The sequence below is a fragment of the Grammomys surdaster genome, unplaced genomic scaffold (assembly GCF_004785775.1).
Source record: "Grammomys surdaster isolate TR1022 unplaced genomic scaffold, NIH_TR_1.0 126219, whole genome shotgun sequence".
In the NCBI taxonomy this organism is placed as follows: domain Eukaryota; kingdom Metazoa; phylum Chordata; class Mammalia; order Rodentia; family Muridae; genus Grammomys; species Grammomys surdaster.
This window is the reverse complement of record NW_021621022.1, coordinates 9,209,747-9,234,206: the sequence shown is the minus strand read 5'-3', so window position 1 is coordinate 9,234,206 and position 24,460 is coordinate 9,209,747. Positions and strand designations below refer to the sequence as shown.

The window sequence follows — 24,460 nt, the reverse complement described above, 5'->3', positions numbered from 1 at the left end:
CAAGGTGTCATCCTCACCTCTTGTTCCATAGGCGGTTTCACCAGACCGAACCGTTCAACACCTGGACAGGTCTGAGCTGTGTTTTTATTAGGGGTGTGGTCACTTCAAAGTCCCACGCCCGCCCCAACAGAACAGGAACACTAAAGAGAGCCTGGGTGGGTCGAGGCTTCTGGAAGCAGCGATGTCTACCCCAGGAGCCCTACACCCCTGCATAGCATCAGTGTGTACATGGTGAGGAAAGAACTGGGGTGGCTGTGGGTGGGACACTGCCCCATATCCTCCCCACACAGACATTTAGGCAGGTAGGCAAGTTAAGCAACACCTTTTTACTCAGCAATGAGGACTCTGGCCTGAGGGATGCATCCCCCATGTCCCATCCCCTCTACATTCCTATGGGATTGGAAGGATTGACATGCAGCCTTCTCCAAAGTGAACAAAGAAGATGGTGCCATTTAGGGTTCAAAAATCTCACCAACGTAAAGAGAAGCACTGTGTACCCTCAGAACAACAGACTGGATTCAAGGCACCCTCCCTTTGGGCTCAGTGTGTGGTCCCTGCACCCGTGCAATGTGCAATGAGAGATCCCTGATCGCCAGCCTCTTCTCTGCCTCAGAGGGAGGGTGGCTGCTCAGCTCGTGGTCGCTGCTGGGATCTCTCTATCTGCTCAGGGGGACGACAGAAGATTCCTGGAGTCTGTGTAGAAGTTGTTTTTGTAAGTCTTCCTCTAATACCTTCCACCAAAAGTAGTTTTCACCTCGAATCTTTGGGGGCTCATCTTGGATTCCTGGGTTCCGAAAAGCCACCGTCACCAGTACATTTAGGCAGACCCCATCCACGTGGTCCCTGCCTAGGTGCTGCAGCCCAAGCAACCCCTTGGTCTCCACTGCCAAACTGTGTAGAGTCAGACACTCCTGTAGCAGCCTTAAGATGGCCACCTTGATGCCACCCCTTTGCTCCATCGGGGTAAAGCCACAGGCAGTGATGGGCAGGTGAGGTGTCCCCACTGTGCCCACCAACACCCACACTGACTGGACTGTTGTAAAGGTGGTCACCAGCCGTTGGCAGACCACGTTGCAGGGAAGCTCTTGAGGCAGAATGAGAGGGTGCATGGCTTGTTGGCAGAATTTGGCACCTAGCTCTACCAGGTGCAGAACATCATGGGCTCTAAGCGGTGTGGGCAGAGAAACCCGTGGGTACCAGCCAGCCTGTAGGGACTCAGAATCAGCATCCTTGGAAGTCTTGAGAATTCCACCTAGAAGAGATTTGGGGGATGGGGAGAGGACCAGTATGAGAAGTGTTGAGCTTGAGAGAGGAAATGGCTATCCAAACACCCCAGAGGGGGACCCCACAGCTGCAGTAAGTCAGTGGCAATTTGCAGAAGCCCACAGCAGGGCCTGCTAAGGATAAAGGACTGTGAAAAGGGTGCTTGAGTATCACCAGGTGGGTTGTACCTGTTGGTCGAGCAAGGAATACAAAACGGATCCAGGAGGCACCCCTCTCCTCCACAGACAGCAGTGTCACTGGCTCACAGAGCAGCCCAGCCTCCTCCTTCACCTCCCGCTGCATGGCCTCCACGATGGTCTCCCCTGGTTCCATTCTTCCTGCAGGGAGGTACCATGTTCCCCGGCATTCTCTCTTGGCCTCCTGGATCATCAACACCTCATCCTGAGAGGGAAGCAAGACAATCTTCACTATCCAGCCAGTCTGGGGGCTTCAGAAGAGCAGCCCCTAGCTGGATGGTGGCCCAAAGCTCCCTTCTTGGTAGATAGACACTTTCAGGATGCTGGATCCCCAGGAGCCAGGCCCTGGTGTGGTTGAGAGCTGTGGCTGCCTCCTCTTTGCTGTAACTCAACTTGGGACCGAGGGATTTGTGCTGTAGAAAGGGGCTGAGGTCCTTGGGCGTTGCTCTACGGAGGCCTCATCCCGGAGAGTGCCACCACTCCTATACTGACTCATCTATGCAACTGCCACTGTCTTGCTCTTGTTCCCATGGGACCTACAAACCGCCTGTGTCAGATCCTCAGTCTAGGGTCTGAGGCTTTGAAACTCAGCTCCACCTCCATACCAGCCTACCCCTACTTGGCCAGGATTTTATAACGCTGACTTGTACAGAGGTGATCACTAAAAAGAACTCTCAGAGGATCAGAGAGGCCCGCATGTAAGCTCCCCATTACTACCCATGGCCCTGGGAGAGTCTAGGAAATCCCCGTGCACGTCAGGCACTGCTAGACTCCCGGAAAGGAAGGAGGCATACCACCGGCCTCTCCTGGTGTGGGACGAGGTCTAGCGGATGAGATAAACCGCCCCGGGACCCTGGCTTCTCCTTCTATATTACAGAGTCTACGTAAGGACGATCTCGGCTCAGTTGCTAGTGTGAGAGTGCTTTGCAACATTGGGAAGCGCCACGTACAGACAGCGGCCGGCCGTTGGCTCGCCTGTTCCGATCAGGGCAGGCGGCACGCTCCCGAGACCAGCCGAAGGCCGGCGGCCGGTCGGACGCTCACCTGCTCGTTGAGGAACACGGCCATCACCACGTAGCAGACATTCTTCCGCAGCCGCACGGGCAACAGCGGCTTGCCAGCCGGCTCCGAGTCACAGCTCTGCACCAGCAACCCCTTCCCCCCCAGCACGGTGCCAAGCGCCCCTGCCAGGCCCTCCGTGGCCATCAAGTCTCCGGGGAGGTGGCAAGCCCGGACCTGCCAGAGCCCCGGAGGCAGGCGGCAGGGACCTGAGCTGCGGTGGGCCGCTGCGCCCTCGCCCCCTCCCCTGCCTTGAGGGCCAAGGCTAACGCGGAACCTCCGGGAGACCTGGTCGCTGATAGGCTGCGCATCACTACGGCCTGCCCGGATTGGCCAGCTCCCGGCGGTTACCGAGAGGGCGGGGCGCCGGGATCCTCTCTCTGCCCCCTCCTCTCCCGGGTTTTAGCCGCTGGTCGCTCACTCCACACTCTCCCCAGCGATTAGCTAATTCATCCAGCACGCACTTGTCCGCGCGGGTTCCGACGGTGATGTCATCCTGCCTGTAGGGTGATGAACACCACTGTGACCAGGGTCGATGGCGTCACTCGTCCGATGACATTACGGAAGCCTAGGCTCCGCCGTTCGCTCCCACCGTCCAGCTTTTATCGTAAACAAACTAGAGAAGTGCTCAGGACGAAGAGGCCCCAAAATAACTTTCTGACTTCGTTAAAATGCTCTGAATGTTATGGCAGAAGCACATAACGTTGCGTTAGAAATTCTGATCTGTCTAGGTCGATGGACACAGACATTTTAAAAGTCCGAGGCTATAGGATTGGTCTGGGGTGGAGGTAGAGGGATGTGATTGACAAGCCTCAGAGGAGGGATGGGACAGGTGGTCAAGGTGGGACAAGGCTGGGGATGAGAAGAAGCTTTGGGGGATGAAAAAGAGCTTGAAGTCAGCACTGTAGACTGCATCCGATTCCCGTGCTCAATGTTTTTCCCCCGAGTAGTTTCAAGGCTTCTGAAGCAGACTACATCTTTAGAGGGCAGGGATGGTGCCCTCCTACCCGGCGTTCAGGGCCTGGCCATGGAGAACAGGGTGTGGGTTGTTTTGGCCAGCTCCTGCTTCTCTCCCAGCCTGACCTTTCCTCTTCTGAGCTTCTTGAACCTCCACTCAGGACAGGAAGGCAGGGCCAGCTGGGAGGAATCCACAAAACAGGCCAAGTCTGGGCTCCTCACCCCATCCCAGCCTTCTCTTCCCCCCCCCCAACCCCCCGCTGGCTCTGTGTACCTCCTTTGGGGGACAGTGGCTTGGTGGTGCTGACAAAGCTCTGGACTTGAAGCCAGACATCCAGCCACTGCTGGCTGACTTGCTCTGTGTCCTGGGTGGCCTCAATGTCCTCATCTGTACAGTAGGTCTGTAACAGCCCTCCTTTTCCATGCTTGTTGAGAAGCCAAGATAGCCTGGGAGAAGCTGTGGACTATCTGAACTCTGTCACTAGGCAGCTCACCTGTTCTCCAGGTAGGACCTCAAAGCCATAGCCCATAGAGCACACCTACACATGCACATGAACACACACACACACACCATGAAATGGGGGAGTGTAGCTCAGTGGTAGAGTATTTGCCTAGCATACACAAGGCCCTGGGTTCAATTCACAGCACCACAAAAATCAAACAAAAACATTTCTGTGCTCTGTAGACTTGACTGGCAGGCGATCTTGGCCCTACGGGACTAGTCTCAGCCTTTCTCCCTGATGCTGATGCAAACTCCCTGGAGAGGAAATCTGTGTGAGGTTGGACACAGTGGCCCAAGGTATCTTGAGGCACTTGAACACTTCTGGCTTTAGGCTGTTAAAGACTTCCTACCTCCAGATAACTGTAGTCACTGGCAGAGGGGCAAGATCAGGCCCCAGGATGCAGATCCACTTGTTAAAGTCCTTCTCTCCCCTCCCTTCTCTCCCCCTCCCCTCCCCTACTCTCTATCTCTCTCTTCCCTGCCCTCCTCATCCCCCTCTACTCGCTTCCCCTCCTCTTTTCTATTTTCCTCTCTTTCCCTTCCCTCTTCTCTATTCTCCTCTCCTTTGTTTAGATCTCTCAGTGCCTCAATTTTCCCATCTGTGAAGTGGAGGCAACACTGGTCAGAGACTCCATTCTGCCTCCCAGGGATGATTTGGGAGAGGGTGAGGTCATGTCTGGGCAGGCTGAGAGAGCTGCAGAGGCGTCCTAAGATAAACAGCAGACGGCCCAACTGCCTGGTTGTGTGCAAAGGCTGCCACAACCGCAGTTCCATTCCTCCATTATCATGGGGGAAGGGGAAAACACTCGTCTGCTGTGGAGGGCCTAATTGCCTTGTCATAAGCCACATGGAAGCAATAGAACACCAAAAGCCCTTTGTAAATGGTGAGTGGGACACACAGAAGGCATTTGAAGGGGGTACAGTCCTTCCCAGAGTGCTTGGGGAGGCAACCAAAAGTGTTGGACTTGTCAAGGCCTTGGGATAAAGAGCAGTGGTCAGAGACAGGTGGGTGAGTCTTGAACAGAAAGGGGATCATGAGATAGGGAGGGGAGCTGAGACATTCCTCTCCAAACATGTCTTCTTTCCTCTGAGGTGGAGAACACCCCTGGAGTGGGTAGCGTTGGACAAGCATGGCCCCACTAGTGCAGCTCTCCCAGCGCCTATGGGAGCAGGCCATCTTAGGGTGCATTCATGCACACGTGTATATGACCTGCGATCAAGGAGATATGGGGTAGGCAGAGTCAGCTACATGGGGCCAGGGCTGGGCAGGCAGGCTGAGCAAGGGTGTCTGCGATGCTGGAGTCCTTTACAATGTAGCAAATCCTGTCTCCTGATAAAGAGACAGGTGAGAAGGGCAGTGGGGGGAAGGGCTGGACTAGTAGCTCCTTGAATGACTCTGGAGGAGTCACAGCCACAATGTAGATCAGACTGAGGAATTTCTAGACCCTGGGACACAAAAGGGAACAAAAATGAGAACACTGATGAGATTCCAGTAAGGCTGTGGCTCCCTAGAAGGGATTACTCGGTCCTGAATGTGATGCTAAGGTCTTAGCCATAATAAAAGGACTATGTATAGGATGTTCCCATTGGGGGACACTAGGTCAAGGGTAACTGAAAGCTTTATGTGCTATATTTTGTTTTGTTTTGTTTGTTTTTTTAGAGACAGGCTCTCACTACATAACCCTGTCTGGTCTTGAATTCAGAGATCAGCCTCCCTCAGAGGCTGAGATTAAAGGTCCGTGCTATATTTGTAACTTGAATGTAAATCTACAATTATTTTAAGATAAAATGTAGGAGAGTTTTATAAGGAAAAGAAAACAGCAGCGAATCCACAGAGAGACACCCCAGAGCTCACTTCCAGCTCTTTGGCTGGTGTCATGGTGAATCAGAAAGAAGACAAGGAACCACTGACTCTCCAGGGCCTCTGCAAGGAAAAGTGCCAACCAAGGGCCCTGGCTCACGTCTCAGGGTCAGACACTGGGCTGGTTCTATTCTTGGTCCAATCCTAGAACAAGTGAACTCTGGTCCGGCTGCTGTTTTTAAGAGCCAGACAAATCCACCCTCAAGGGCACTGTGATGGTAGGAGAGGGGTGTGTCCAGCGAACACTGAGGCCCTGAGTACCCCTGCCACCCCGTCCCAATAAACAAAAAAGTTCAGTGTTGCATCTTTCCTGGGAAGTGTTCTATATTGGCTCAGGGTGACATCAGGACAAGGCTATAGAAGGCCAAATGTTAAAACATGTCATTCAGTGCTAGAGGCATCTCCTAGGAAGAAGATGGAGACACAGACAAGCCTGTCTTTAAACTCTGTGAACCAGGAAAATGAGAATGTCACAAGGTGTCTAGAGTCAGCAAACTTGGTTCAAATCCCATTCTGACATTAAAATGGCTGCAGAACCTCCTAAGACTGACTTAGCACCAAACTACCTGTTTCCTCTGTAAAATGGAAATAGATCGTCTGTACTCCAAAATATTGTCAGGGATTAAATCCGATGGTTTAAGTGAAAAGAAAGGGACATAGTAAAACATGGCTGTTCTCTAGAGTTGCCTCCTCCCTTTAATCTTTAAATAAATAAATTGACAATGACTAAACTCTTCAACGAAAAAGCCTAACCTTTTCTTTTTAAGATGAGGGTCTCCAAGTTGATGTTAAAAATCACTAGTAGTCAAGGCTGGCCTCTTGCTTCTCCGCCTCCCTTAGTACTGGGATTACAGGTGTGTTCCATCACACCCAGCTCTAACAAACCCTTGAAAGAAAGCAATCAAGATTCCCTGAAGAAAACGCTAGAAGGAAATACAACATAATCTAGCAATGTCTGAGTTGGGTGATAGACGATCTCGGGTGCCTTTGTTGTTGTTTTTAAATGCTTCAAACAGATGTTCTATTTATAATAAAAACTTTTATTTAATTAAAAAAAATCCCCAAACCACAGCAGGAACTGTTAAGTATAACAAGAGCTGGCGCATGTGTGCGGTTGAGATACACAGGGAAGAGGTAGGAAAGCAAAGCAGTACCAGAAGGGCCATGGGGGTAGGGGTCAGCTGTTGGCACCAGAAAGGGCCATGAGGGTAGGGGTCAGCTGTCTGAGGCAGTGAAACTCTGTCCTGGGGGCTTGGACACCACGAGTAGCTGGGTTGAGCCAGGGCTGTCCTGGATGTCTCTCCAGGTCAGAGCACACCGGATAGGTGGGACAGAGGCAGGGGGTTCTATAATCTCCACAGGTTGATGCCACCCAGGGAGGCCATCTGAGTGCTGCACCTTAGAATTCCGCCTTCCCGCTGTCAGTCAGGGATATCTTCAGTCCCCAGAAAGCTCCAGGGGTCCAGGCCTCCCAGAGATCTGGCAGTGGTATTTGAGGTCTCTGTCACCAGGTCCCCAGTCCCTGCTCACCCTGTCCAGATCAGATTTCTGTGTTTGCCTGCTTTCCCTAGCCCACGTGGCTGGCAGAGTAAGGCCAACTATGCTGGCAGCAGTCACCAAACAACCGATTTTAATAGAGACCAGGAAGGAGAGAGGCAGAAGCCAGGACCAGTGGTTCTGCCCATGTTATTCCCTCCAGCCAGTCTGGCCCATTAACTGAGGCCCTCTCTTCCCCAACTCCACAGCTCTTCTGTAAGAGAAGAATTCTGTGGCTCCTGGTCCAGCAGACCTACAGTCGGAAGGGCTTTGTGTGGATGTTGGTGAGCTATAGCATAGCTGGGGTAGGGGTGGGGTGCTAAGGGCAACACAGGGTGAAGCAGCAAGAGGAAGTGTTGCTTAAACCAAAACAATCCCAAGCTTCCCCGAGGAAGGGTGTTCATCCCCTAGGGTGGAGTACAGGGGCTAGAGGGAGTCATGTACCCCTAGTGTGAACCTGATACCATGGAGAGGTGAGCAGCTGTAAGCACTACAGTTGTTCCCTTTAGAGCCAGGGCCAGGGCAAGGAACAAGGTTCCCTGCTTGTGCCCAAAGAGATATTTGTAGAACAGACCACACCATCTAAGTTCCCCAGTACCATTCCCTGTTGAAATTATGCAGACTGAACACTCGGTTACCTGCCCACCACCCTCCAGGCATCAGGATCCCCTATTTAGCTTCCTGTAATGTCCCCACAGCCGCCTTCACTGCTTGGAACACAGCCCGGTCCATCTAGGAACAAGAAAAATGACACAGAATTCAATCCCGTTCCAGCCCTGACTCTCACTCCCTACCCTTCTCAAGAACACCTTTATCCAGCACAGACAGGCCAGCAGCCTGCTCTGCTCAGACAGATCTGTCCTGCCTACAGATGTAGGCTGTGCCCCAAGGAAACTAAGGCAGCAGCACACTCAGGCTTCAAGCCAGTGCCACACTCACCTGGGCATAAAGCATACGGTGGTCAGGGGGCAGGCTGGCTCCCTGGTGGCAGAGCTGAGCAGAGAGGGCAGAGGTCTCAGGAGACAGAAAGTGCTGAGTGACGCTGATTGTGCTCACCAGGCCTTGCACCTGTGCCATGGGGGTGACAGGTGGGGGCACAAGGGCAAGAGGGTAAATTGAGGTTCAAACCATACTCCCCTTCCATCCCTCTGATCAGTAAGTCTACTTCCTTATCCAACTTTCAGAAAGCAGTAACTCTAATTACAGAACCAGACATCCCAATGGCCAGAACAAGACCTGAGAGATGCTGGAGTACTGAGTGAGCTGGCCAAGACTAGATCAGATCTCTGGAGCGAGTCCCACATAGCTTTGAAGATTTCAAGACCCTCAGATTTGCTATCTGCATGACTTCTTGCCCTGCCTAGCTTGCTATCAGGTAGAGAATGCTTTGTGATCATGACTCTGATATGGTGTCCTTGCTTCTCCTGCTAATCTGATCTTCTGTTAGGCCCCACCCACCAGGAAAGCACCTGATGGGGTGCCCCAGCAGGCACTAGCACCGCTTCTCCAGGGGCCTGCAGGAGGGTCCAGCAGCTCACACCCCACTCCTCCCTTAGCCGACGTCGCAACCCTGCATCCAAGTAGCAGCTGCCTGGGGCACCAGGCTCCAAGGTTCCTGCTCCAGCTGGGCACACCTTCAAGAGGAGAAAGGGAGTTGAATGAATGTTCAGGGGGATGAAGGCAGGGATTCAGAGAGGAAGGGGTGTGGTCTCTTTGGAAGATCAGGTGTAATAGGGTGCCGAAGCTGTCTTGAAGGGGAGGCAAAAGGAAGAGGTAGGAAAGTGGGGGGGGGGGGAGTGATAAGGGACAGGGTAGGTCCAGCATGGACTGGAAAGAGCTTAAAGTAAAGGATGCTCAAGCTGGGGGTTGGGGGAGGGATCTAAATCCCTGCCTTTCCTGGGATGTGCTTTTCATAGCTTCTGTGACCCTGGCCTGACCCGTTGTTCTCTCCGTGTCCCTTTCTCCAAAACCCAGGAAGATGTCCTGCACAAGCCCCATTCAGAACTGTCTTCACAAGAAGTTCTTAAGTTTTTGTAAACAGCCTGCATTGTAATCTAAACTGGGGAGAAACTAGTAGCTTCTCCCCTGGGGGGCCGTAGGGGGGGTGATCCTGGATCCAGGAAAAGCAGGGCCACACAGAAGTTCTGACTCGAAGTGGGTAGACAGGCTGAGGCCTCTGCAGCAGATCTAGTTATGGAGACTGTCACCAGCCCAGGCAGAGTCAGAGCTCTGTGACAGGCTGCCCAGGGAACACCTGCAGAAGTGAATGCCAACACAAGGCTCCAACTGGCTACCAGCTAAACCCATTCCCTTCAGCTAAGACCTCAGCCATTGTCCCCGGATTGAGAGGGTGCTGGCAGGGGTTGGGTGGGTTGAGAGGCATGTGAACCACATCCCCAAGAGGAGTCTCAGGAGGATGCCAAGGTTCCTTAGTTCCAAAGATTCAAGTCTATCCTGGGGCTACAGCAGTAACAGGCCACCCAGCGAGAAAGTGCCCCCTCAGACCTCCCCATGAGTCACCCCACTGGGTCATATGAGACTGCCAACAGCCAACCACACCCAGAGCAGACAAGGCCATCTGTTGATGATGGTGCTCTTGTATGCTCCCCTTTGCATGACACAGCATCTGGGTGTGCATCTGCAGATGTGTGTGTGTATGTGTGTGTGTGTGCAGTGCATGGTGGACAATGTCATCTGGACGCTTGCATAAGTATCTTAGCAGGGGTGACAGTCTTCTCTCTAGGACAACTGGGACTCAGCTGGACTTTGAAATCACCAGGCCCACCTTTCCATTTACTACTACGACGGTGACTACGACGACTACTACTATTAGGGTATTTTGGGGTGGACAAGGTTTCTCTGTGTAGCCCTGGCTGTCCTGAAACTCACTCTGTAGACGAGCCTGGCCTTGAATTCATAGAGATCTCCCTGCCTCTGCCTCCCAAGTGCTGGGATTAAAGGCGTGCACCACCACCACCCAGTTTAGTATTATCTCTTTTTTTTAGTGGTGGTATTCAGGGGAAGTTTCAGACAAGAATCATATGTAGCCCAGGCTTGCCTCAAACTAACCTTGTAGGCTGAGGATGATCTGAACTTCTGATCCTCCAGTTTCTCCTCTCAAGTGCTGGGAGTTATAGGTATATGCCACCATGCCTGGCTCATTTATTTCTGAGACAGGATCTCATTACATAGCTCGGGCTGGCTTTACACTTGTGATCCTTCTGTCTCAGTACTACTACACCCTGTCTGCTATAACCTTTATTAACCCTGGCCTCCCATCTCCCCTGTCCTTCTGGAGTTTTCTGCCTTCTTTTCTCCCTATATCTACCACTAGGTACCTATCCTGGTAGGTATGTGCCCCCACCTTCCTCCCTCAGCCCTCTTCATGGCTAGTGCTTTCCTTAGAGGTCTCTCCTCATGGTATGAACTATAAAAAAGAGAGCAGCTGTTTCTTTTAGCCCTGGAGTCCAGGAAGAGGAGACTTCCTGTTCCCAGGAGGAGCCTAGAGTTGTCATGAATGTAAGCTCAGATCCCAGCGTTACCACTGAGCCTCAGTTTTCTCATCCATACAAGTACAGTGAAAGTAACTGCCCCCGCCCCTGCCAGCTCAGAAGTGAGGAAAAGAAGGGTGCTCATTAACTGAGACAATTCACCAAGACCCTTAACACTATGCTCACTTTACAGTTATTGCCTCACCTCCTCACTAGATTCCGACTCCCCTGCTTCTCTGAGCCCCACCAGAGAATCAGACATCTAACCCGTTCCCTCCGCACCTGTACCTGAACCTAGCTGATTCACTTCAGGACTAGGGTAAGCAGCAAGATCTCAGGAGACAGGAACACACACAGAGATGGGCAGGGACAAGGAATAGACTCTGGGCTCCCTCCCTCCTCACCATCTGGAGAAAGCGACGGATGCGCTGGGCATCCTGGGCCCGGAATACATGCCACACAGTGCTGGTCTGGCTACCTGGAGACCAGAGCCCCTCCCCATCCAGGCCTGAGAGGAAATCTGCAGAAGAAAAATGGCTCAGGTGAGCCCAGGGTAGGCAGAGGCAGGTATCATCCACAGCTTGACTTGCTGGGGTCTCCAGCCAAGGACTAACCTTTCTGTGCTCGGTACCAGGGAGGCAGCTGTGCCTCCGCATGCACCAGGATACTGATTAGGTCAGACACCTCCACACATAGGTTCTTGGTCCCCAGGTGTCCACGGTGTGAGTTCACACCTGTGTGGAGGTAGAGCAAGAACATTAGGAAATTAAATAAGGAATGTATTCTCAGCCCCCACACTAGGCACAGATGCGACGTTGCCTTAAGATGGTAGGTAAGGTAGAGGTATGGGGTGGACAGGAGCAGAAGGGCACTCACCATAGGCCGCCCAGAGCTGGGGCTCCAGTGGGTGCAGTGTGAGGCCCAGGGGGAGGTAGGACGCTAGGTTGAGTTTCCCTTGGTGGGCACAGTACTCTGGGAGTGGAAGGCTGGAGGCAAGGTTCTCCACCCTGGGGATAGGGGTTGGCAGGGGGAATCATTCATAGCAAGTCCAACTCAGACCCCTGAGTTCAGAGCTTCCCACTGCCGGGGTACCATCCAGTGGGCAAAAATCCATCCTCCAGGAATTCCCATCACTCCCCCTAAGACAGACCCTCCATCCCCTGCTCTAGCTAGGCTTCCATTCCTAGCCCCATTAGAGGGCCTGGTTATTAAGGGGGAGGCCTGGGGAGGAGAGGACTGTTGGTGACTGAGAGAAAGGGCTGGTCTTTGGCACTGTACATACCTGCTAGCGTCCTTATCCCCCAGGGTTCGATGTAGCAGGAGGACAGAGCCCTCATCTAACTTTGGACGTGCTAAGGGAAAAGACAGATGTCACTGACCCAAGGTAGAGTCTCCTGGCCCAGAGACTCTTGTTCCCGTGGCACCCATACCTAAATTCAGTTTCTACACTGAACCCTCTGCCTCCAGAGCTATTGTAGGGGCCCCTTGACACATGAAGCCCCAGGGTTAGGCTCCCAGCTCCCTCTATCCTATGCCAGGAATACTTACTCTCAGGATGAGAAAATCCCTCCCAGAATGCTGTACTGTCCAGGCTTGTGGGTTGCGGAGGCCCAAGGGCAGTCAGCATCTTCACCTGCCCACCAAGTGTCCCAAGGGCTTCCATTCCCCACAGGCTAAGTCTCAATGTCTTCTGGATGCCTGACACTAACACAGGCTGCAGGGAAGAAAGAAAAAAGGAAAAGAAAAGAATTGTTGGGGAGTCCATAGCAGCCAGGCTGGGGCATGTTGTGACATCTCCAGAACCTGTGGGGGAGGGGTTGAGAAGAGTAGCCTTTGAGCATCAGGGACACTCTGAGCACCAGGACACTCTGAGCCTGGGTACCAGGATCCTGTGAAGCAGGCGAAGCCATAGCATTGGGAAGGGAGAGGCAGGCCAGCTTACCTGGCCCTGGCGCCAGTGTTCCTGGAAGAGGTGAAAGCCATGCTTAGGCCTGGGCTCCTGCAGCCACAGCAAAGCTCCAGGAGGAGACAGGCGGGTTCGCACCGGTGACAGTGGCAGGCTCAGGCCCTTGCGTAACCCTGACCCTGCTCGAAGGCCTGGCCCCAGGGCTTTCTCTTGGATCTTCCGTTCTACTACCTGCGCAATAATGCTGTCCAGGATGTTGGTAATGCGGTCATCCTGTGGGGAGGCAGGGGCGGAGGGGCAAGAAGGCTCAGGACCAATTCGGCTGATTAAGGATTGCCACCCAGCCTCTGGTCCTCAGGCTCTTGGCCCTCCCTCTGAGCCCTTGCTCACACTGGGCAGAGCTGGGGTGACCGGGGCAAAGGCCATGTGAATCCGCTCATGCCCCAGGCAGAGTTTGACAGCAGTAGAGGCTAGCAGCTCACAGAGAGAGGGACAAGGAAGGGGTGACCGGCCAGCTCGGTCCTCGGCTGGGCTCTCAGTGGAGTCTGGAGTCTCTGTTGAAGAAGAAGATAGTGAGTGACTGACTTTCTGCTTGGTCTTTAGTCTTTTACTTCAATAGCACCTCGACTTCACTGTGGTCTCATCCCTGCCTTCCTAAAGGAAGTTACAGAGCCTCTAAGAATAGTGGCTCCAAATGGGAGTCTTGGACTGGGAGACAGCTCAGCAGGTAAGCACACAGAATTTCCGTGTAAGCATGAGAATCTAAGTTCAAATCCCCAACACTCACAAAACAAACAAACAACAAACAAAACGTTGTTATGCCTGCCACCTCAGCTCTTGGGTTGGGGAAGGGGTGATATGGAGCTGGGAACATTGCTGGCTGAGGTTTGCTGGCCACCAATATAGCTTTGGGTTCAGAGAGACCCTGTCTCAGAGGAGTAAGGTAGAAATGAATGAATGCATCAGTAAACAACAGGAGAATCTCGATAGAGGAGCCTTGTCTTGAGGTGACAAGGACACTTGAAGGACACTTGTCTTGAGGTGAGGGATGGCCATTCTTGTTCTGTGTGTTGCAGGGGAGGGGAGTTGATTGCCAAAGCAATACCAAGTTTCTCCTGGAGACTTTCATTCCCCACTGACCCCCTGGTCTCCCAGGCCAAGGGGTATGGGGAGCCAGTCACTTACCTTCTTTGATGTCCTTGGTCCGATTGGAATCTCCATTGCAGGAAGGTTGTGGAGCTGGGGGAGTTTTCTCTGTTGGTTCCTTCTGTTAAACCCATCCACCACCACCCCCAAAATCCAAGCAGAGGTTTTAACAATGGCAGACACAGCTGAAGTCAATGTTCAAGAGTTAACAATGTGTTCCTTTCTTAATTTTTATTTTATGTGCATTGGAGTTTTGCCTGCATGTACGTATGTATGTATGTATGTATGTATGTATGTGTGTATGTGTTAGGGTGTCAGAACTCCTGGAACTGGAGCTACAGACAGTTGTGAGCTGCCATGTCGGTGCTGGGAATTGAACCCAGGTCCTCTGGAAGAGCAGCCAGTGCTCTTAACCACTGAGCCATCTCCCCAGCCCTAATAATGTGTTCTTATGAGTCCCAAAGTTGTTTGCAAGAGAGTGAAATGTTTGAAAAACAGAGGGGGCGGGGAAGGAGAGGAATAGAGGAAAAATAACACTGCTCATGAAATTCTCCGGAGGGCATGCTCTAACCAGTGTGTTAAAACAGGCCTAAATAACAATAAATAATAAAATACGGAGATAAATAATTGGAGGAAGTAGAAATGTTAAGGGCGACATAAAGAGCTCACTATTGTTGTCTTACTTATACTTGTCTACAAGTTGTTGTCTTACTTATACTTGTCTGAATTTTACACACGGATGTGTGGCAGTGTTTGGTATATAATTATGTAAGTATATTTATAAATATAAAAGTATATAAAATGTACTTTTCAGCCAGGTCTAGTGGCCTACATCTGTGGCCCTTGTAATCTGGAGGCCAAGGCAGAGGGACTACAATTTTCAGTTAACCTGGGCTACACAGCAAGACCTTATCTTTAAACAGACAAACTCTACAGGACAATAAAATGTACCTTTTGTTTTTCTGCGCTAAGGTGTTGTGGCTTACATCTGTGGTCCTTGCACTCCGGAGGCCAAAGCAGACAGAATGCACCCCAGGAAAGCACTCTGGCACGAAACGACATCCCAACTCTTGCTTTTTATGAGACAATCTCCTATGTTGACTAGGCTGGTCTCGAGCTCCCATTTCTCCTGCCACTACCCCTCAAGACTTGTGCCATCATACCCAGCTCATGAAACACTCTTAACGGGGTCAGCAAGATGGTTTGGCAGACAAGAGCAGCTGCAGGCCTGAGAACTTGAGTTCAATCCCTGGAACCCTCACACTGGGAAAGGAAATAACCAACCCTCACAATTTGTCATGTGACCTCCACATGTGGGCCTTGGCATGTGCTATGCTCCTCCCCCCATAAAATACACAATTAATAAATAAATGTTAAAAATTTAAATACCCACAATTAATGCTTTGTTTGTTTGTTTTTGTTTTTTGAGACAGGGTTTCCCTGTGTAGTCCTGGCTGTCCTGGAACTCACTCTGTAGACCAGGCTGGCCTCGAACTCAGAAATCTGTCTGCCTCTGCTTCCCAAGTACTGGGACTAAAGGCGTGCGCCACCACTGCCCAGCCCACAAAGTTCATTAAAAAAAAAAAAAAAAAGTTTTTTCACAGTGCATGTTAGGTGCCTGCTAGGTGCCCGAGCTATGGAGAAAGCTGACATCAAACAGAAAGTACCCATGGCTGGGGTAGCAACAGAAAGGTAAAGTGACAAGGGCTGACCTAAAAGACTAAGGCAGGACTCTAGGAAGCAGGGAGAGAGGACTTGTGGTAGGGAATGGAGGGAAAAGGCACATGCTAGCGTCAAGGTCAGGATGCTACTTCCTGGGAAGGCGGGGAATGGCTTATTCCACTAGCTAGGCATGGTGGCCTACAGAGAAAGGCCAGCTCCTCCTCATAAAGGTCAGTCACCCACATGTACACTGTTCAATACAGGCACCCACTGACTGATGCTTGTCACTCAGACCATGCCCTGATGCTTACCTGCTGACCCCCATCCCCAGGGGCCCACACACGGGCATCAACTTGGCAGAAACAGTGTCCCCGAATGTCAAACTTGGCCCAGACTTGGTGCATCACCGTGCTCAGTTCTGCCAGCGCTGGGTGTGTGAGAAGAGGGATGGAGATGGAGCAGCCTGGCCTCACCAACCAGACGGTCATGTCACCAGGGTCAGGAACAACAAGACAGTTTGACTGTCTCCCTCGGAATCCACCCACTGCATGCCCCACCCCTTCACAATGGCTCACCCTGGCTGGAAACAAACTGGGTCAGAGTCAGGGAACAGGCAGCATGCCCAGCCTCCTGGGCACAGTCATCTGTGTGCTGTTCCTGAGAGCCTGTGGGGAAGGAAGAGAGGAGCTGCAGGTCCAGAAACCAAGGTAACCACAGGTTAAGGTCAAGGAAGAAGGCCAAGCACATGGTATTTAAATCAGGAGCCCAGCAGGCCACAAAACAAGCGCTTGCTGGGAAGCCTGTGTATATATAACAACGTAGAAGTCTTGGTTTTGGAATGCAGAGGTTTTCATATGCTGCACTACTTTGCACGATCCTCAAGTGGAAGACAGTGAGACAGCTTAGCAGGTAGAGGAGTTTGCCACCAAGCCTAAGGTTCCTGACCCTGCTGACATGGCCGTCTGGCTGGTGAAGCCAGGCTGCTCCTTCTCCATCCCTCTTCTTACATACCCACCCTGGGACCTGAGTCCCAGGATTCACATAGTGGAAGGAGACAACTGACTCCCAAATGATGTCTTCTGACCATCATACATGCTTGCTGTGCTGAGTGTGTGCATGCCTGTGTGCATGCCACACACATACAACCACACACAAATAAATAAATAAATAAATAAATCAGTCAATAAATAATCAATCAATATTTTTTTCACTGAAGATTCCAGGGTGGCCATATAAAAATGTATCTGATGCTAGAACTCTTTTTAGCCATGTTTAAGTTGAGCCAGGAAAGTGGAAGCTGAAAACCTTAGAAAGGATGGGACTGAATCAGAGAACCTGAGTCTAAAATCTTGACTATAACATAGACTTGTTTTGGGACCTTGGACAGGTCATTAATCATCTGAGTTATCCTTATCTGGACAATGGATAGAATCCCACCCATTTCACAATGTTAATCCGAAAGCTGTTCAAACTGACTTCTGTGTGCGTGCACCCCAGTGCATCCATGCATGCACGTGCATGTGTGTACGTGTTCACCTTATCTTTTGAGGCTCGATCTCTTACTGAACCTGGAGTTCATTAATTCCACCAGGCTGGCTGGTCAGTGAGCTCCAGGAACCTGCCTGTCTCTGATCCCCAAGTAGGCCACCATGCCCAGCTTTAAACATGGGTGCCAGGGATCTGAACTGAGGTCCTCCTGTTTGTTTGGCCATCACTTTACTGACCAAATTCACATCTCCAGTGCTCAGGTGACTTCTTTAAAAAATGGGTAAGAAGGGATGAAGAGTTGGCTCGGAGGTTAAGAGCATCAGCTGAGGATCCGGGTATAGTTCCTAGCACTCACACGGCCGTTCACAGCTGTCTATAACTCTGGTTCCAGGGGCTCTGACCCCACCTCTTCTGACTTCCGCAAGCAGCAGGCACACGTGTGACACACACACACACACACACACACACACACACACATACACACACACAGACAAAACACTCATATATATAAAATTAAAGGAATCTAAAAAGGCAAATCTGTTTTTCTCACCTGTTTTCTCCCTGTTCTTCCCAGCACCGGCTATGCGACCACAGGCTACACACAGCCGGTGGCTACAGCGGGAACATCTCCAGTGGGTGTTGAAGAGTCCGTGGTGGCAACGGCTGCAGCAGTGTGGAATGCCTGGGCTGTCCTCTGTCATGGCTGGCCCCTGGCCTGTTGACCACAGAACAGGGTCAGAAGGCTCAAGCACACAGCCCCCTTGGGGAGGTCACATATAGCAGAGAGCTCAACCTGTGGGTTACAACCTCTTTGAGGGACAAATGATCCTTTCACAAGAGTTACATATTAGCTATCCTGTATATCAGATATTTACATTACAATTCATAACAGTAGCAAACTTACAGATATAAAGCAGCAACAAAAATAATTTTTTGATTGGGGGTCACTACAACATGAGGAGCTGTATTAAAGACCATTAGGAAGGTTGAGAACCACTGAGCATAGGTGAGGCAGGGAACAACTTCTACCCAGAAGCACTGGAAGAAGGAAGCTGGGCTCTTTGGCCATTCCTCATACCTTACTCAACAGCCTTGTCTGGCAGTAGCCACCCTCTTAGGAACATGCACTCCTAGGGTAGCAGTGGCCTCAGCTCCCTCGGCCAGCCCCACCCCCAGCCTTGCCCCAGGGATTTCCCAGTGTGCCTGTATTACTAATCCACACCACTTCCAGCACATTCTTCCATCCACCTCCCCAGCTCCCAAGCCCTGCTGCTACCAGAAATACATAGCAGCTACTCAGGTGGCCTTTCCTTTAAGTCCAGGAGACTTAGTAGTTTAGAAGAGGACAACTCCTGTTGTTACCCAAAGGAGTGGGGTTTTTTTGTTTTGATTTTTTTTTTTAAGAGCCAAGGTTCAGACTAAACCATGGTTGGTAGGTAGAAAGGGCCCCACTGAGCACACATCCAAGATACCCAATCAAATCCCGAGTAGGCACAAGCGACTCAGAGTTTCTCAGGAATAGGTATAGCCCTCCCAGAGCTCATTCCCATTCAGGGAGACAACCCACAGACACGCAGATGACTATGGTGCTCCTGGCTGAAAAGACCATGGGAAGATGATGGTGACGTGGCCGGGAACTTCACAAGTGGCCCCAAAGGATGAGTAAGCTCTTATCCATCAGGTAGGAAGGGATGGCCAGGGCATTCCAGACTGAAGAAATAGCTAGTGCCAAGGCCCCAGGGGGCAGACAAGCTTGATGATCCGGGAAGGGAAGGATGGCTGGTGTGTGTCAGGAATCCAGGCTGGGAGTGGCAGGACCCTACAGGAGCTGGCTCATGACTGAAAAAAACTAGGGGCTTCCCTCTCTGGAGTGGGACAGTGACACTGGAGATCTCTATGAAACGAAGAACATGTGGGACCAGGGCTGTGCTTTACAAAGTTCACCCATTGCTAGAAAGGGCTGCAGAGGGGTGGCCTGGATCTGAGGACCCCCTCAGCCTGAATCCCATCAATTTCTGATACCCATGAGCCTTACCACTCTAGAGACCTTCCTTGCTTGGAGTCACCTCACCTCCCAGGCTCTTGAGACACTTGTACTGGCTGTTTCCTCCATAAGCCCAATTGTTCTCGGAGAACTGGACTGAACCAAATGTTTAGACTTGCCAGGAGGATCCCCACCCAGGGCCAGAAACCTCAGAGCTGACCAAGAGTCCGTGTTAGGGATAGATAGGAACAAAGAAGGACAGAGCTCTCCTGAGTAGGCCCTGGAACCACAAAGCACTGGTAAACATGGTTGGGAAGGGCAAGCAGGAGCAGGCCCACAAGGGAAATCAGCTCACCATCACGCTGGGCCCAGGCAAGTGCCTCCCGCTCCTTCCGCAGCAGGCGGCAGAGTCGGTCACCCAAACCACTCAGCAGGTGCTTGGCCAGGCCCTTGTTGAGCGAAGCTTCTGTGCCAGACCCTCCTCCTTCCTCGGAAGGGACAGAGGAATCCTCCTCCTCTAAGTGCTTCTCTTCCAGGGGCATCCTGGAGATGAGATGAAGCAAAAGGGCTTGAGGAGGGAGCCCATGGGTGGGGACGGGGTGCTGCTGCCTCTGACTGTCAGACACAACACTTACCTATGTGACTTCTGGGAGTGGCCAGTCAGTACCCCTACCCCTCCAGCTGCCTGGACACAGCTTTGGCACTGAGTGACACCTGCTAAGTGATGATGGCAGGGTGTATCCTCAAGTCTGGATTCCTGGAGCCTAATTCTGCTATCTCGGGGCCCTGAGGAGAAAATACAGCTGTTTAGGGAGTCTAGTTTCTGAGGCTTATGCTAGTCAAAGCCCTGAATTAACACCCACCCTTCTCCATATGCAGCCAACTCAGCCCCTGGTCCCCAGGCTTGTGAGGACTCATTCAGAACCCGAGACAGGACCAGTCCAGTGTAAGTTTCACACACATGGCTGAGCAGTAGCTGGAGATATTCCTGGCAGGAATGGAAGCTGAGGGGCTGTTTAGCATGTTTGGCCCAAGACTTTGGGAAGTCTGAGCAATGGTTCTTGTACACACGCAGAGTCCAGCCAGTCTAGACTTTGAGTAGGTTGGCTAAAGGCTAAGTGGCTATGTGACACTATGAGATGACCCCAACGTGGACGGATGGGTAACCGGAGGGCACCGGAAAGGGAGAAGGTCAGAGTTTCAACACAGAACACAGGTGCTGTAACCCAAGACAGCAGAGGGACCAACAACTTCCCAGCCCAGACTGAGGCATGCAAGGGTGCAGACAGACCCACACCAGGTGCAGGAGCCTTAGAGGCCAGGTCACAGAGACAGTCCTCTGGGCCCAGCAGTCCAAGAGGCTGAGAATAAGGTGATCCTGCAGAAACCAATCTGGCTGCAGGATTGCTGAAACCCTCAGTGACGGACACAGTATAGCAGAAGAGTCCACGATGTACCCGAAAGGCTGTCCTGCTGCAAAGTCCAAATTGAGTCTCCATGATTCAGCTGGCCAAAAGATGCTGACAGTGGTCCTTCAGGAGAGGTAGTGCCTAAACTGGGATCTGTGGCACAAATAACCACAGCATTGAACATTTATTGTTTACTAAGTCCCATGAGTTCTTCAATGCCCTGATGAGCCATTTAATCCTTCCTGTAGTCTTCAGAAGATGGGGAGCGTCTTTACTTCCACTTTATAGATGAGGGAGCTGAGGTCCTCAGAGGTGAAGTAATGTTCTCCAGGTCACAGCTACTCATCAGCATGCCAGGAAGCAGCTATGTCTCCAGAACCCCTGGTCTGGACCATGGCATTGCATTGCCTATGACTCTCTGAGAGGCAGAGATGGAAGCCACTGACTAGAAGGCTGTGGAAGCCAACACTAGGAGCCAGAGAACTGTGTTGATTCAGGAATGAAACCTTCCATCTTAGTATGACCCATTGCAAAGGCCTATGGACCTTTGCAGAGGTCCCTTGTAAAGGCCCAGCCCTGTTGAGTTTCTTCAGCAGGGCCCCTGCAGCCCATCACCCCCTTACCTCTCTGTTCCTCTTGTTGGTCTGACTCCGCCTTGCTTCCTGTGGATGTCTCTGGTGTCTCCTGCTGAGCCCTGATCCCCTGCCTCCCAGTGCCTGGGAAAGGGCGTTTGGGAGCTGGGCCCCTTGCTGCTCCCTGGATCTCTGGACTCCCTGCCCTCTTGAGTGCCCGGAGCCCAGTGGCTGGGCTCTCTTCCTTCCCAGGACAGCCACCTGGGCACTCAAACTGTTCCGAGTGGCGTGTGAGCCAGGTCTTTTTCAGCTTGGTGTGATGGCTTGGGGGACAGGCCCTGGAACCAGCTTTGTTCCTTTCTTCACTGGATTCCCCTGGTCCACTACTACCTCCCTCTGGGCTATCCTGGCACTTCCTACAAGGGCCAACATCCCCTTCTCTGGCAGGCAGATGGGATGAGCAACAACCCCCTGGAGGGGTGGGAGGCCCAGGAGATGGGCACCTTGGTGTGACTGGTGGACCTAGCTGGTACCCAAGGCTATTACTTCCTGGCCCAGCCCAAATATTGCCAAGAGTGTGAACCAGGCCTGGGGGACAAGAAGGCCAGGGGGTCCGAGGAACAGTGTCTGGGTACCCCAAGAAAACTGGGCAAAGATTCTGTTGCCTGCCAGCTCCTGTCTCCCCATCCCTCTGGTGAATTGAGGGACCATCTGCCTCACAGGCTTGCTGGAGATGCCCACCAGGGGCTAAGCCCAACATCCCAGACTCTGATGCTGCCAAGGGTTCCTTTGCTGGCCTGAGGATGTTCGGATCCTTGTGGTAAAAGCCCTAAAGGAGGAGAAAGAATTAAGCTAGTGCTAATGTAGGTTCTCCACATTTAAAAGAGCAAACAGACCTGACAGCTGGTGAATTCACAGACTGTCAAGTAAGTGGTACCACCTGCTACACTCCCTCAATCTTCTCCCAAGCCTTCCTGAGACTGAAGGGTTAATGCTTGGCATGGCCAAAGGACATCAGGACTTCCTAGAGAATGCTGTGCTTTGACTCTCACACCCTTTCGTCTGTTTTGCTTTTGGAGAGAGTAGTCCAGACTAGCATGGACCTCCCAGTCCTGCCTCAGCTCGCTGAATCCTGAGATTATAGGCACGCACTCTGATGCTCATCCTTGACTTCCAAACACTTAAAAACCTAGTTCTAGGCATGTGGAGTGGTCCGTGAGGAAGGATCCCCAGAAACAGGCCATAAGGACTACACGTCTCACCCATGCCTGGCCCCCACGATAAGGCCACACATTCCATGGGCAGAGTTTCTAAGGCCTGATCCTGGGTGAACTGTGGGTGAGTCAGTGGCTGTAGAGGCCCCAGGGCAGGGCAGGGAAGAGGCGGGGAGATAGATCTGCCCAGTGTTTGGTTATCTTCAGGGCTAGGGACAACTGAACCCCATGCACCCACTATATTTCGTCACTTACCTTGCTGCCTAAGCTGATGGCAGAGGGCACTTTTGGCTGGCTCCCAGAGTATACCCAGGGGTTTGGGGCCAACGGCCAGTCATATGGACGCTCTGGGGGCAGGCTGGACATCAGGTAGGGAGGCAAGCAGGTAGGAACCCAGAAAGGAGCTCGCTCTAGAATCTTGGTCTCCAGCAGGAAAGGGCAGTGCAAGGGCCGAAAGGCCACAGGGTCACTCTTGGGATGGCCACCACTATGCTCAGGTATCAGGGGACCATAGCGAGGTGGGCATCCTGGCCCACAGAAGGCCAGTGGATGGGCCAGCATCGCTTCCTTCCAGCGCAGTCCTTCCTTGCTGCCCAGCCAGCTGGCTTTCCTCTCTCCATTCCGAGGACCCTCACCCTCCACCAGTGAGAGTGTATCCTTGGGGGCTTGGAGGAAGCCAGGAGGGAGCCAGGACTCTGGGGTGCTCAGAACACCCCTCCAAAAGGGAGCAGGTTCTCCTAGGCACAGTGCCCCATGGCGCATGCCATCCTGTGGTGAGGTACCAGGCTCGGGTCCCACAATGCCGTTCACAGGGGCTGTCTTCTCCCAGGCTGGGGTGTCCTTCAGGAAGCTGGGCATACTCTCCATCACTCTCCTGCCCTCATGGGGCTCTCCAGGGGGGGTCCTGGATCATAAGGACAGAGCATGAACTCCTTAGGCACATGGCCCATGTATCTTAACCATGGAATCCCAAAGTGGCTTAAACCAGTAAAGCAAGTGTCAGGCCACAGCAGGGCACAAAGCAGCCTTCCACTGGTAGCCAAAAGGATTATGCTTCATGGCAGGAAGTTGATACCTTTTCCTAAGTTCTGGCCCCTATCTGAATTTGGGGGTTCAAATTCAATACAAAGTTGTCACTTCTAGGGTGAAAGCCCTTATGGAGCTGGGCATCTGGTTACAAGTCTTAGAAATAGATAGGAAGCAAGACTGCAAAAGGTTAGCTCAGTAGAAGACACTCAGCTGCGAGGACAGGGAGGCTGGATCCTGGCCCTGACTCTGTGTCACCTGCTATTCGGATGCTCAGCAGATCATTTTCTCCTCTAGGTTTCAGTGTACCCGTATGTAAAAGAGGGACTTGGAACACAAAGGGCTCTTTCTAAACATCTGTCTGTGGGTTTTGGGGTGCTGCTTGCCCACTCCCATCTTCAGCCCCCATGAGGCTTGCAAGACTGGGATGTTCAGACCTGGCAGTCTCGAGTCACTGGGCAGGGCAGCTAGCCAGGGCTGCTGCCTGGTGTCTCCCTACACCTGGGCTGTCTGACTCTGCCCCCTCATAGGCTCTAGTTTCTTGGCATCTCCAAATAGTACCAGGACAACTACTGGGGGGCTAGGATCTCGGTTCCCAAGGGGAGTCAGCATGTGAGAAGGGATTAAGAGGTTTCAGACTAGGGTGGGTCTAGCTGCCCAAGCCCATCGGCAAAGCCCGGGCACCGCTGCTAACTGCAACCCGGAGGGGGGAGGGAAGGAGGCGGGGAAAGCAGGCTGGGCCCCAGAGAGACGCAAGCGAGGGAAAATTGAACATGCATGCGAGGGCCCAGTCTGACAGGTGGCACCAGATCAGCTGTAGTCTCCCGGAGCAGTCCCCATGGCCGGCCAGAGGAAACCCCAAGAGGGATGGATATACGGGAGCCTTGGCGGAGGCGCCAAGATTTTTTGGAGCTGCAGCTTGCGCTCAGCCCAGCCCTTTTAGTTGGGCATCCTAACTTTTCCATGTTAAGATGTAAGATTCAGTTCAGAATGGCACGCACTTCACTCCCTGCCTGCACCTTGGGATCAGCTCATAAAGTCCCCCATTACAATTAGCCCAGAACGCGCCCCCTCTCGGCGCTTACCTGGGCTTCACAGGCCGGGCGCGGTGTGGGCGGCGGTCGTGCTAGCCGGTGCTGGGCACTCGCTCCCCATGGGCCGGCTTCGGGGCGTTCTCCCGCTTTCTG

At 52.4% G+C, this 24,460-nt stretch overlaps 2 protein-coding genes and 1 long non-coding RNA gene across 4 annotated transcripts; 1 reads left to right on the top strand and 2 right to left on the bottom strand.

Annotated features, from left to right (window-relative positions):
• Positions 1 to 305: 305 nt before the first annotated feature.
• On the bottom strand, positions 306 to 2,739 carry Nudt18 (nudix hydrolase 18). Its single transcript, XM_028758831.1, has 3 exons — positions 2,505 to 2,739; positions 1,452 to 1,665; positions 306 to 1,252 (listed from the first exon to the last, which is right to left on the bottom strand). Exons 1-3 carry the CDS (start codon positions 2,664 to 2,666, stop codon positions 657 to 659), a joined length of 972 nt encoding a protein of 323 aa, XP_028614664.1. The 5' UTR covers positions 2,667 to 2,739; the 3' UTR covers positions 306 to 656.
• A 4,119-nt stretch (positions 2,740 to 6,858) lies between these two features.
• Positions 6,859 to 23,129, bottom strand: Hr (HR lysine demethylase and nuclear receptor corepressor). Of its 2 annotated transcripts, XM_028758774.1 has the most exons (18): positions 22,503 to 23,129; positions 21,085 to 21,862; positions 19,688 to 19,838; positions 19,408 to 19,595; positions 17,619 to 17,783; positions 16,156 to 16,245; positions 15,892 to 16,007; positions 13,958 to 14,039; positions 13,163 to 13,326; positions 12,809 to 13,045; positions 12,415 to 12,580; positions 12,149 to 12,218; positions 11,743 to 11,873; positions 11,481 to 11,600; positions 11,271 to 11,386; positions 8,845 to 9,009; positions 8,315 to 8,443; positions 6,859 to 8,107 (listed from the first exon to the last, which is right to left on the bottom strand). In XM_028758774.1, exons 1-18 carry the CDS (start codon positions 23,112 to 23,114, stop codon positions 8,045 to 8,047), a joined length of 3,543 nt encoding a protein of 1,180 aa, XP_028614607.1. In that variant the 5' UTR covers positions 23,115 to 23,129; the 3' UTR covers positions 6,859 to 8,044. The 2 variants fall into 2 exon arrangements, with proteins under 2 accessions (XP_028614607.1, XP_028614608.1); XM_028758775.1 differs by lacking the exon at positions 8,845 to 9,009 and having other exon boundaries at positions 22,503 to 23,114.
• On the top strand, positions 12,944 to 15,313 carry LOC114613468. Its single transcript, XR_003710184.1, has 3 exons — positions 12,944 to 13,031; positions 13,376 to 13,499; positions 14,891 to 15,313. It is a non-coding gene; the product is annotated as an uncharacterized LOC114613468 (long non-coding RNA).
• Positions 23,130 to 24,460: the final 1,331 nt, after the last annotated feature.

Bases quoted from the DNA above. Each gene is read 5' to 3' on its own strand.
- Nudt18 (XM_028758831.1), bottom strand. From the start codon at position 2,666: ATGGCCACGGAGGGCCTGGCAGGGGCGCTTGGCACCGTGCTGGGGGGG. The intron at 1,666-2,504 runs GTGAGCGTCCGA...CTTCCCTCTCAG, and splicing joins CCGTGTTCCTCAACGAGCAG to GATGAGGTGTTGATGATCCA. The intron at 1,253-1,451 runs GTACAACCCACC...AATCTCTTCTAG, and splicing joins ATTCCTTGCTCGACCAACAG to GTGGAATTCTCAAGACTTCC.
- Hr (XM_028758774.1), bottom strand. From the start codon at position 23,114: ATGGAGAGTATGCCCAGCTTCCTGAAGGACACCCCAGCCTGGGAGAAG. The intron at 12,219-12,414 runs GTAAGTATTCCT...CTTTTCCCTTAG, and splicing joins GGGATTTTCTCATCCTGAGA to CACGTCCAAAGTTAGATGAG. The intron at 11,874-12,148 runs GTATGTACAGTG...CCCTATCCCCAG, and splicing joins GGGGATAAGGACGCTAGCAG to GGTGGAGAACCTTGCCTCCA.